Below are 13,696 nucleotides of genomic sequence, written 5' to 3'. Positions count from 1 at the left end.
GAGGGTCAGGAGCGAAATTTGCTCTGGATCCTCAGTGAAGGACAGGAGCGAAATTTGACTTTTGAACTCTCTATCAGGATAATTTTTATGGAATATAACATTTAAGTATAAGAAAGCTATAGTTCCACGGGCATCCGACAAGTAAAAGCTATAGCTCCACGGGCATTCGACAAGATAGTTGTTAATCTCGATCTCATCCTCCAGCCACCGGCCGGATTTAATTCCCACCCGGGAAACTCAACTAATCTACCGTAACCGGCCCATAGAATTTTAGGGCAACTGGAAGGAACACGAGAGGAACTGCTTTTTTTAGGCACTTTTGGAACTGCTTATGTCACTTATACTTTAAGTTATATTCCATATATACTTTCAGGATGTTTGAGAGTGGTTTCAGACCTCCAGGAGTTATATTGCAAAATCTAGTTTTTTTAGGTTTTTCAGTTTCCAGACTCAGTCAAATTTCAAGATCAGGACATTCCAGACTTAGCCAAATTTCAGGATCAGGACTTCACTCAAGCCAGACTTGCTATCTAGGTGATCCCCTGGGCGACACTCAAAATGCAAAGGCTAACGGACAAAACCCTAAAAGACCCAGAAAACAAACCCTAAAAAGCAAAAAGCAGGGGTCCCCATTTGCAATGGGGCGATGTGTGAAAACGTCACAACAGGATGATAGTAGGGTCTAAGGATTGTCCAAACAATCCTACAAGAAGTTTTCTGAGCCACATAGCTTCTCGAGCCCCCATGGATGCTACAATATACTTTGCTTTTGTGGAGCTGAGTGCAACTGAAGATTGCTTCCTATTGAACCAGGAAATCATAGCTGAGCCCAAACTGAAACAACATCCTGATGTGCTTTTCCGATCAATTACACTCCTAGCCCAATCAGAATCAATGTACCCATGAAGGTTTAGGTCCACATCATTATATTTTAAACCATATTCGATTGTGCCACGCAGGTATCTCAGAATATACTTTGCTGCAACTAAGTGTATTTGTTTTGGTTCACTCATGAACTGACTAAGTGCACTCACTGCATAACAAATATTTGGTCTAGTGTTGACCAAGTACATCAAGGACCCAATCATTTGCCTGTAAAGAGTGGGATTTGCCAATTCTGAATAAGCTGCATCTTCTCTTAACTTATGCAAGTTTGTTTCCATAGGTGTAACCATGGATTTACAATCCATCATTCCAAACCTTTTCAGAATGTCAATGGTATACTTTCTTTGACTTACAATAATTCCATCAGATTTCTGCCATACTTTTAAACCAAGGAAATAGTATAATAGACCTAGATCTTTCATATCAATTTCAGATGCTAACTCTTGCTTACATTTGATAATAAGATGATCTTCTCCTGTAATTAATAAGTCATCAGCATAAAGAATTAGGATCAAGATTTCTCCATCAATTACCTTGAAATATAGGTTAGAATCTACATCATTCTTGGAGAAACCCAAGCTCAAAAGGTAATGGTCAATCCTCTCATACCAAGCACGAGGAACCTGTTTAAGACCATACAATGCCTTCTTTAATTTACAAACATAAGATTCCTTTCCATGTATTACAAAATCTTTAGGTTGCTCAAGGTATACTTCTTCCTCAATTACACCATTAAGGAAGGTAGTCTTTACATCCATTTGATGGATCTTCCACCCTTTTGATGCAGCAATAGCAATCACGATTCTGACAGAAGTATATCAAGAAACAGGAGCAAAGGTTTCTTTGTAGTCAATTCTTTCCTTTTGAGAAAATTCTCTAGCTACAAATCTGGCTTTATATTTTTCAATACTACCATCAGCAACATGTTTAATTTTGAAGAACCATTTAGAGGAAACAACTGATTTACCTTCTGGTCTAGGAACAATGTCCCAAACATCATTCTTTAGAATAGATTGGTATTCTTCTATCATAGCATCTTTCCAAACTTGAAGACTAGAAGCTTCCTCAACACTAGTGGGTTCTGACTCAATGATTTCACTCATTAGTGCAACATAGCTGGAGAATCTGTGTGGTCTTTTACTTTCCCTAAAGGTTCCTTTTGGTGCTGCAAAGCCTTCAACCTCTTGCATCATTTTTATTGCCCAAAGAGGTCTTTTCCGGTTTACAACAATGTCTCTAGGCCCATCAGTAGGATCCAAGGGTTCATTTGGATTAACATCTTCCACAAGTTCACGAGTCTCCCTCTGAATCTTAGGAGTATGGTCTTCTTCCATATTTTGAGGAGGCTCTTGATCTTCTATCTCATGGATATCCTTGGATTTTCTGAATGCAACATCTTCTTCAAAGATTACATCTCTACTTAACTCAATCAATTTTTGTCCTGGAATATAGATCCTATAGGCTTTAGATGTTTCACTGTAGCCTACAAATATTCCCTTCTTGCCTGAAGGTTCTAGTTTTGATCTTTTATCTTTGGGTACGTGTATTTATACTGGGCAACCAAAGATTCTCAAGTGGCTTATATCAGATTTTACTCTTGTGAATGCTTCTTCAGGTGTTTTATTTCCCAAAATGCTGTGAGGCCTTCTATTCTGAATATAAACAACAGTTCTAGAAGCTTCAGCCCAAAAAGAGGTATGAAGATTTTGGTCATGTATCATGGCTTTGGCTGATTCTACAATGGTCCTATTTTTTCTTTTTGCCACACCATTTTGTTGAGGGTTATAGGGAACACTAAACTCCCTCTTAATCCCAGCATCACTACAAAAGTTTCTAAAATTATTAGAGGTACACTCTCCTGCATTATCTGATCTTAAGGTTTTGATTCTTTTCCCTGACATATTTTCTACTAGGGCTTTGAATTCCTTAAATCTCATTAGTACTTCATCAGATTCTTTACTCTTCAAAAAATATGTCCAAGTTTTCCTAGAATAGTCATAAATGAAAGTAACATAGTACAAGAACCCACCTAAGGAAGCTACTGTCATGGGCCCACATAAGTATGAATGAATAAGTTCTAAAACATATTTAGATCTACTTTCATTGTTATGAAAAGTACCTTTAGTGTTCTTCTCCAAGGCACATCCTTTGCAAGTTCCTTCACGTTCTTGGTTAAGCTTGGGAAGTCCTGTCACCATCTTTTCCATCAAAGGTAGAGCACAAAAATGAAGATGCCCCAATCTTCTATGCCAAATCTCACATGTGTTTGAAGAATCATGAATTAGTGCTTGAGAAGAAGTAGTGCAAAGTTGATAGAGACATCCATGGCGAACTCCTATAATTTGAGCCTTTTTGATGTTTGTCTTCTTGGGCCATGCTAGGACCTTGCCATCCATGAAAGCAATTCGGTAGCCTTTGTCTTCCAAGGCTGATATGGAGACTAAGTTTCGCTTAATCCCTGGTACGAATAATACATCAGTCAATTGTGTGGAGATGCCTGAATTTAGTTGTAGAGTAGAGGTCCCAATTCCTTTTATTGAATAGCTAGAGTCGTCTCCAATGTTAACTTTCTCATTTGATGTATTCTCCACCAAGTTATCTAGATGTTCTTTAAATCCTATGATGTGGCGTGATGCCCCACTATCAATTATCCAAGTGTTGTGACCGGTAGCCACATGACTTGAAAGAGCCGAATAGAAGATGAATCCATTTGAATCTCCTCGAGGAAGGGTTTCGTCAACACGTGCAATGGAAGCTTGAGGCATGGTCCTAGTAGGACATTTCATGGCATAGCGACCATATTTGTCACATCTGAAACATTGTACTTTTGACATATCCTTCCTTCTCTTGGACGTAGAAACACCATTTGATTCTTTGTCTTTCTTTCTTTTGAAGTATCCTTTCTTTCCCTTCTTCTTGGTGGAGTGTGTGGTTAGAACATGAATGTCATCATTCGTGGAGCTTTGTCCAATCCCTCTTGTGATTAGTCTCGACTCTTCTTGAATGCAATCAGTTTTTAGACGATCAAACTTAGGAAGTTTAGATCATGCACTTATCCCTTGAATGAATGATTCCCAAGAAGAAGGGAGACCATTGAGGGCCAACGTGGTTAACTATTCACTTTCAATTGTGTGACCAATGGTGGAGAGCTGGTCTCTTAGTTCTGTTATCCTCATGAAGTATGAGGTGATAGTTTCGCTCTTGATCATTTTAACATGGTGGAGCTGTTGCTTTAGTGCAAGAGCTCTGCTAGTGTTATTTATCTCATACATACTTTCTAATGATTTGAACATATCATAGGCCGTTTCCAATTTTGAGATAATTGGTACAACATGATCTTTCACTGCATCCACCAACATTTTCATAGCTTTATTGTTCTTTTTCATCCATTAGGGCTTTTCTCTTACTTCGTCAGGTACAGGTATAGCTTTCTTTACGAATTCATCTAATTTGTTTTCTCTTAAAGCAAGCATGATCCTAAACTTCCAAGATACAAAGTTGGAAGCTCCATCAAGTCGATCTTCAAATCTAACACCATTCACCATTTTGATGTATAGAAGGGAGTTGAAGAATTCGAGAATATATAGAGTGTAGTATCGTCTATATAAATCTGATCTGATCTTTTTCTTATGCTGGCTCTGATACCATGTTAAAGTGGATCAGATTTATATATAGGTAATTTTTAAATTATAATGTAGTATAGAATTATGCACAGTAGTATGTATGGATCAGAATTTCCTTTAAAACTGATTACACAGTTCAGATTATATTATTTAATGTAACTGAAGATCACACAATATTCTGTATAATGTTACAACTGATTGTATTGCAGATCGTTGCTGTATGCACAATAATATCAACTGCTCCTGTTATATCAACAACTTCGTATTTCAGTCATAGAATGGAATGGAGCCGAGATATAAACTCTCGATGATCAACATAGATTCATGGCTCTATGTGGAATCGACATGATTCCACATAGAGTCGTGACTCCTATGTGGAGCAACGACCATTGATAACCGTTGATAAACATACGTAATGTTTGATTAAACAATTAGTAATCAGTATAATTACTATGACTTAATAAACAACATTTAATCATCGCTCTTGATAATCGATATACAAACATAATTAATGCTATGTATAATCCGATTATCATATTGATGATTATGGAGCAAATCGATCATCATATAACATCGTGATCTGTGATCAGAATATGCATATACAGTGAAGCATGATCAAGGGTAGGAAGAAAAGAATTTATCATACAGATGTCTAAGGCTATTAAGCCAAGTAGATATTAGAATGGTTAGAATTATCCGACCGTTGCTACATATTATTTCAACACTCTGAACAAGTGCTTATATTTTAGTTTGGGGTGCTTCCCAATTGTCCTCTAGGTATGGGGATTCGCCAAGTCTAATGAGAACCATTAAATCATTGCACTTGGAGAACTCATGAAGGCAATATAATACCTTGAGCAGAATTTTTGTATTCAATGGTTACAAAATACCATTGGTAACTATCATAGATTGCAAACCATAGGGCCTTGGGAGTGGGCAAGAGGTTCTTCTATTGGTCAACCTTTGGTAGCCATCACATAGCGCAAGCTAGAAGGTGCTGGTTGAGAGATGGCTCCTAGATTTACATTTTAAAAATTATGATAAACCACAATACAATGATCAAGTAGGTGTTGTTTTTACAATACAATGAGTTTACTAATTTTGCTAGTATATGTAATAGAATCCTATTACCGTCCAGTCCAAGCTATGTCAAACATTATTGCTCTACCAGATCTTGTCTCTCTCTTAATAAATATCAGATTACTTTGTGAAGTCCATGCTCATCAATCATGTAGCAACAACAGTTGCTTGAATGCAAGGCTCAAAACCCATTGTGATTACTTTTTGAAAGCCCTTTTGTTCTCTTACTTTATTCCAAAGAATACATGATTTCAAATTAAGAATACACAGAAAAACTATTAGAGCACTTGGGCATGCACCCTAATACTGCTACACAGAAAAACTATTAGAGCACTTGGGCATGCACCCTAATACTGCCACAATTACATTGAATTCAAAACAGTGCGTTCCAAGTCGAAAACCGGATTTATGCTCCATATGACAAATTTCCCACTTAATAAGAGTGGAGAGTAAGCTGCCTTATTTAAATCAATAAATATTTACTGTATGCGGGAAAAGCGGGTCGATAGAACTCAATATGTGAAAAACGGAGCTCTATGGAGCCTTGCTCACACACTCACAGGACTTCTTGGTGCAAGCTATGGAGTAATGAAGTATCGCTCAGCTTCCCAAGGTTGGTCCCATGGTTCTCTATCTTACACAGTCCCTCAAACCAATGTTTTTGCTCTCAGATCACTGAGCAAAATGGTTTAGGGATGACAAATGCAAGAACGAGGGATGCTTTGATAGATTTTAGAATGAAATGCATCCTAAGCTATGCATGATCTTAAAATGCAATAAACTAGATTATAAGATGACAAGGTTAGTATAAATACTATCCTAACATGATATATTAGTCTATGATTGAGCTAAATGATAAAGAAAGTATTCTAAAAATGCATATTAGATTAATTTCTATTTTAAAAGAGAGGCTAAATGATGAGCATATATGAAATGAAAGCTTGAATGTATTTGAGCATAAGTATGATACTACAAACTTGGATATTTAAAATGGAGGAATGAGAGCTCTATTTATAGCAAAAATAGGGCAATAGATGGTCAAGATTGAAAGAGTTAATCAAAGGTTGAGTTTGAAAGTTGGGAATCCATGTTTGCAATTTGCACCAATGAAATGGTGACAAATGTCAACATAAGACTGGTTGAGAAAAGGGGTTGGAGACATTAAATGCCTGAGAAGACCTCATGGTTATCTAGAGGGTAAGGGTAAAGCTTAAGTTAGGCTTACCCATTGGATTAAGAGTTAATCCAAGGATAAACTCTTGTGCAAATGATTAAGAAATAATCATGGTCAAAGCATTAAAGGCTTGATGAGACCCTTGGGTTGGATGAAGGTTAAGTTAGGCAAAAAGTCTCTAACCATGTAAGAGGGTTGAATTAACCATTAATGGTTTGGGAGACTTTGGAAAATTAAGTGGTTGAAGACTTGAAGCCTTTAATGGTTATCAAAGACTTTAAGGGTTTGAGAAGTGACTTCCCTTTGTTTTAGGGATGTGACAAAGCTTAGAAGATGGGTTAGGTTAATTTAGAAGTGATTGGAAGGGTCTAGAAGAAATTAGGAAGGGGTTTAGGAAGCAAGTGGGAGATGTAGGAGAATGCAAGTGGATGGAGGGATAATAGGATTTAATTGAAATAAAGTTAATTTAATTCAATTTGGTTGTAATTTGGAGAAATTAAATAAATTAGATTTATTCAATTTAGGATAAACTATTTAATTAAATTTGAATTTAATTAAAAGTGGATAGAAGGGATTTAATTGAATAAAAATGATTTATTCATTAAATGGGTATAGTGAATTTAATTGAGTAATTTACTTAATTAAATAGAGGAATGCGGGTAATTTAATTAAATAGAGAAATGAACATAAAATATTCATTTAGGAATATGGTCATTTTTATACATCTACATTTACTATTTATTAATTCAATAAAAATGATTTAAGATGATGTGTATAATTTAGTAAAGAGGGGTCCATAATCGCTCCTCACTAAACTTTGCATTCTCCTTTCAGCACAAATAAATTGTTTGCATAAAACAAATTTGGTACGTACTGCTCATTATTTTAACGAGCTTACTTTGTAGAAAGAAGTTAAATAATATATAATCAGTGTAGATACCTTAAATAGATTTATATACAACCTGTTGCACTTCAAAACTGCAAAAATAGAATATAGAAATAATTAAATTTGTGGAGTAGTTATTGCTTTGGAAGGGTAAAATCAGCCCTAGCTAGTGGTGGGGTACTCAAAGTTTGCAATAACTTCAGATAATTTGTTTTTTCTGTTTACAAAATACAAGTATAGCTATTGATGTGCATATAAAATGTATAATTGAATCAAATCAAATGAGAAGAAAATATACTTGCAAGATATAAATATGGAGGTAAATATTAAAATGTACAAACTAATATCTTTTGCTCTTTTCTTGTAGATTTCTTCTAAACGTTTTTTAATTTGGAAATTTTCACAGGCTTAAGCAGTCTTAATCTGCTGGAGGTAGTTTTGATTATAATCAATACATGTGCAAGTGGAATTTCTTGGGCAAGGTGGCCTAGAATGGCTGCCTCTCCTGTTGAGGTAGCAACAAGCAATGCATATATTTGTACAGAATGGGAAATAATCATCGAGATTTATGACACACTTAATGGTGACCAAGGGTAGGAATCTTATTCTTTCTTTTTATTCTTATTGATTGAAGCAACTCTTTGATTTACGTTACCAACCTGTCATTTATGACTTTCTTTGTCCCGAATTGCATGTGGCGTAGGCTCATATTAATGACTACTTTATTGCAATTTTTTTAATAACAGGATCACGATGTTTCCATATATCTCTTTAAATTCTTCCAACATTTACAATCCCTTTAACGTATTTTGGGAGTGCTGTCATTACTACAAAGCTGCACAGTGCTTGTTTATACTTTCTCTCAAGTACACACTCACAATCATGCACTTACATGCCAACTATTAACACACCCATGAAACACAATTACCATTACACATGAAGTTGTTTGGCCATGACAACTTCTTGCTTCTAGCAGACCCATGTCAAGCAAAATATTTCTTGTCCATTCTACATATGGCCAAAACAAAAATCAGGGGATTTTCCAATTCCAAAGCCACATGTCCAACATGAGCACACATCATCCAGTAGACCTCACTTCCTTGAGGTCTGCTAATAAACAGTTAACAAACCTCCTGTATGTTTCCATATTTCATGTTTATGTCTTAATAGGGAATTCATAACAAGTAGGTTTAGAAGTTTTGTTTGATCTTAATTCCCTTTTTGAAATCTCTTATTATTGCACCTGCTTGGATCCCCCAATCAGGTTGGCAAGAGTTGATGAGTTTAGCTATATGCCAGGCACTCGCTTTTTTTTCTTGGTCGCCAGTGCGTTTTGATAAGCCCATAGGGCCATACCATTTAGAATTGTGCTGTTTGCATGCATATTGTTGAACAATGGATGCCATCTATTTGCTTCCACATTTTGTATACTTGTCCAGACACAACTGCAGCATCAGGTTTTTAATTTTTAGATGCCAGAATAAATGATATTGCGTACAAAACACCTCATATTTTGAGTTTGTCAACTAGATATTGCAATTCTATAAGAAATATGAATCTAGTGCAGAAAAGAGGCGTATTAGGGCTTAAAAGTATGGAATCAGAATAAGGAAAGAATGAAAAAAATGAATTATATTACCGTCGACCAATAAAAGAGAAGTACTAGGTTAAAAGAACCCTTTGTTATGAGAAGTAACTAAACACTACAAAATATGTCCAATTCAAAAGGCTTTTGCATGTGAATCTAAGAGAATACAAGTCCAAAAACCAGCAGATGGTAATGTCCTTTTTACAACAAGAAGGCACCCACCATTCATTTGATATCATGGAATTTTAAATTGCTTTTCTCAACCAATTTTGAATAACCCATAGGCTTTTAGATTTTCAGTCAGACATAATATCATGTGTCTGGATACTAGTGCAATCATTTTAATGACCCTAGATTGGCACTTCTAAATTTAGAGACTTGATAACAGAAATTTCCAACACAATATTTTTTGACTGAGTAAAACTTTAGGACTTGCACAGGCATAAATCCATATCATGCCACATAACATTGCAAAATACTATATCTCCAACTAATGAAAAGCAATGGTCCCCATGCAGGCTATAATTCTGAAATGGTGTAATTTCCCCTATTAATAGGCTGTCAATTCCCAAAGGGCAACATACATTACTACTAACTAAGTTACATTAATTACATATTAAATAACTAGGGTTGCTCATAGTATAACTTGATATCGTCCTTATTCAAGCCCTAACCTTAATCCCTTCTAATTCTTAACCCTGGTTGGGGAATTTGGTTGTCTAGGGCATGATGACACCATCTCCATAGTGCAGCCCAGATTTCAGGAACAACAATCCATTCACCCTTGGGGCTCATAATACAGCACAGATTTCAGGATCTCGAGTTCATTCACTCTTGGGGCTCATCTATTTCTGAGATGGTTTTACTCTGCCTCTCCCTAACAGCACCACACCCTTCCTTAGGGAATGAATCAGAATTGGTTAAGAACTCGGGTCTATAAATATACATGTATAATAAACATATATTTACTATTACTCCATATAATGGATAATTATATTTATTTATCATTCATCTTATTTATATTACCTAAATTAGCAAATTATACTTATGAACCTTAATGCATACCACATTTGTGTTCAGAAATGGACTGCTGCATAAAATGCCAAATGCCAATGTTAATGCAGACTTTGCTTAATAATTTCTGATTCCAGATTGGTCCTTGATCAATTTGCTCTTCCAGCTCTAATTGATGCCTTCCAGAATGAGATTGATTGCCTTCTTGTATTTGCAAAGGATTGCACCTCTTCATGTTTGATGAGACACAACTCCTACTAATCGTTCTTCTTCTTAACAAGTCGGGTTTATGCATAAATGATATTGATTAGCATAACTGTTGTCTTTATGACCAGCCCCTGTCATCAGCGATGCTTAACATCAATCTTGTAACAATTATTGATTGTATTACTGGTGTAATTGCCGCCACTCATCATAATCGATATTCTTGATTATTGATTAATAGTTGTAATTTCTACAGGACGCTGTCTTCCATGATTAAGATCAATGTTTGGCATTAATCGCTGTTTGTCCAATATTTGTCGAGATGTTTGAATAATCTTATTGAGAGTATGTCTTGCTTGGATGACTTAATCGATCTACTTGTAATCATATTCGGTTTGTATATTACATCATCCTTGGTAAATAGAATCTCTATCCATCATCAATATTGTTCACAATTGATATTAACATAATCGTTGTTCATTAAAAAGATCATCGTTTCCCTTCACTGTATATGCCTTGATCGATCACCGATGTGTATCATATAATGCTTGATGTCTCAGACATAATCATTACATCTTCATGGGCTATCAATACTTGATTATCAGTCTTCTCTAGTTCTGGTCAATACTTAACATGATACTGAGTTATGGCAGAACAGACACTGGCAATGTTGTCTTTGAATATCGAGTGTTATTATGTTGATGCTTTATGATCTATTGGTTCTTATAATGTTAGTATAACTTCATGGTGATCGTCTTAATAGTGAACAGCTGCTTGACATGGATGTATGTGACTGATCCCTACAATGGTGATTACAGAATTCATGATGCAATATCAGTGATACTGTAATATTAATATGAATTTGTATGATAATCTATTTATTATTAATATGTTTATGAACCTGATTATTAGGTTAAGAATGGGGACATGACAAATGGGAGTAAAATTTGTTTGAGTGGTTAATACTTAACCTAAGAGAAGCACTTTTGGGGAATGAGGAGGTGCATAGGTTGTTGTGGAACTGTTGGAGCTGAACTGATCCCATAACTAAAATGTTTCATTGAACATAGGTTGATTCAGTTAGAGTCTCATTTGAAATGCTTCATAGCTTTATTTACTAATATGCTGTGATTGTATAGAATTTGAATGATCCAAGTGTTATTTCTCTCTCTCTCTCTCTTTATATATATATATATAAGACAATTATAATGCATAAAGGTTTCTGACATAGATCATTGTGTTGTGAACCTAAAAACAAAGTCAGATCTCACAAAAATGTTTGAAAGATATTTTCTTATAATAAAAATCATTAATGATTTTACAGACAGATCAGAGATGTATACCTTTAAAAACTTAAACATCATATGAAGATAGATATATGTCCTATAGTGTTTAGAATATTAAAATTCAATACAGTTGTGTAAGCTTTTATATATAAGTTGCATAAATAATGATTTTAGGGATAGTGTTATTACAAGAATGAGTATTAATTGTCTCAGTTAATATGTATGGAACTCTTCTTTTCATTTCTACGGTGTTATTGACAAAATTTCTTACAACCTACAAGTAAGGATGGTAAAAAATAACATTGATAGCTAGCAAGATTCTTCTTAGTTTGAACTTTCTATATCTACTCTTTTTTGATCGAAGTTTCTAGTGAAAGATATAACTCTCTTACTCTTAAAGACTTCATAACCATTTTATTCCCAACTTTATCCTAGTATTATCCTGTTACCATGTGCTTCCTTTGTGACATTTTCTCAAAGCATTCTTATTGTAAAATTTTGATTACCATTTTTTTTGGGTAAAATACCAAATTTTGATATAAAATTCATAGTCAAAGGTAGGTTGCAATTAAATACCAAAAATATCCTACTTTTCAATGCTTGTACAGTCACCTTATACTTTCATCTTCATCATTTATGATGCTTTAAATTTGAAACAATACTTTCAATTTCTTTCAGAGATGTTTGGAATGCCTATTCAAGTGACTGTAAAATTTCATCCTCAAATGTCAGCCTTCTTTATAGTTTTTTTAAATAGTAGTTTGCTTATTTATCTACAGAGACTCATCTATAAATTTCTAAGACAATTCAGTATCTATATGTCTCATGACCTTTGATCTTCAACAAGGAGTTGTTTTTTATTTAGTTTTTTTTCATGTTTGGAGAATCTTTGTTTTCCTCTTAATTGTAACTATCTTCTATAATTCTGTCATGGGCACTCTCTTGATGGGTGCTCTTGTTAATACAATTTCTAGTAGCCAACTTTCTTTAAATTTTTTTGTCTGACCTAGATGATGTTGTTCACCTTTAGGCTATTAGCCAATATTGATATGTTTGCTTTTGCTTGACATAATTATTACCGGTCTCTATTAGTTATTATTGGTAGGTTGCTCTTTGTATTTCCTTATGAGCTGTTTCTTGATGTTTGATATAAATGATAACCAATAAGTGCTTTTTGTGATTTGTACTTGTGCAGATACTACTGAAAATGGAGCAGTGAGTTTGCTTAAGTGGTATCATTTACACATTTGCTCAGATAACTTTTTTGTTTGTTAGATTTTGAAAAGATGCCAAGATTGCGTGAGCAGCCAATGGAGCAACATAAACATACTGAAGCTCTTCAACCTCAGAGACCCCCAATTTTGACGTACCAACGAAGAAAAAGAAAACAATCAGAAGGATCCTCATCTTTATTCACAGTAAAGACAAATTTCTTTTGCAGTTTACATGTTTAATTAGATGAAAGTGATTTATATTGCATTCTCTTGTTTTTAATTGCCTCTTCCTACAAATTGCCTTTGCATCACTTCTGAACATACTTTGGTTGTGTTAGGGAACCCTGATAACATACACAAAGCATAACAATTGATATTACACTGTTGTTAAATAACACTTTTATTTGGTTTAGTTTTGTTTTAACAGTTGCACCCTTCATGCTTCAAGCGTCTTTTTGTAATGTTCCCATCCTAGTCAGGGGCAGTGGTTTGAGGAGTTAGCCTATTTTTGGACCCTTGTAGGTTAACATGGTATGGATAAGGGGGTCAGTGATGTAGTATCTTGAGGAGTGGTTTGTCTATTTGTTCTAGTTTAGTGTTGAGTTCAGTTCTGGTCTTTGTTTCATCAGTTTCTGACATTATATGAGGATTTCCTAATTTTTAGGGAAAAACTGCTAAAAATAGACATGGTCCTATTTTCATTGGCATGGCGAACTATGGCCCCAGCTTCTGACAGATTCAG

At 34.9% G+C, this 13,696-nt stretch overlaps 1 protein-coding gene across 2 annotated transcripts in view; it reads left to right on the top strand.

Moving 5' to 3' along the window:
- Positions 1 to 13,696, top strand: part of LOC131071190 (uncharacterized) — a 70,151-nt gene that overhangs the window by 7,654 nt on the left and 48,801 nt on the right. The window contains exons 2-3 of one of the 2 annotated variants that reach the window (XM_058006913.2): positions 8,055 to 8,241; positions 12,936 to 13,158. In XM_058006913.2, the coding sequence (XP_057862896.2) occupies positions 13,027 to 13,158 (132 nt within the window). In that variant the 5' untranslated portion in view covers positions 8,055 to 8,241; positions 12,936 to 13,026. The remainder of the gene's footprint in view (positions 1 to 8,054; positions 8,242 to 12,935; positions 13,159 to 13,696) is intronic. The other variant, XM_058006922.2, reaches the window with a different exon arrangement.

Source organism: Cryptomeria japonica, chromosome 1 (genome assembly GCF_030272615.1).
Source record: "Cryptomeria japonica chromosome 1, Sugi_1.0, whole genome shotgun sequence".
NCBI lineage: Eukaryota > Viridiplantae > Streptophyta > Pinopsida > Cupressales > Cupressaceae > Cryptomeria > Cryptomeria japonica.
Note: the sequence above shows the minus strand (reverse complement) of the source record. Positions and strands in the feature narration are given on the sequence as shown.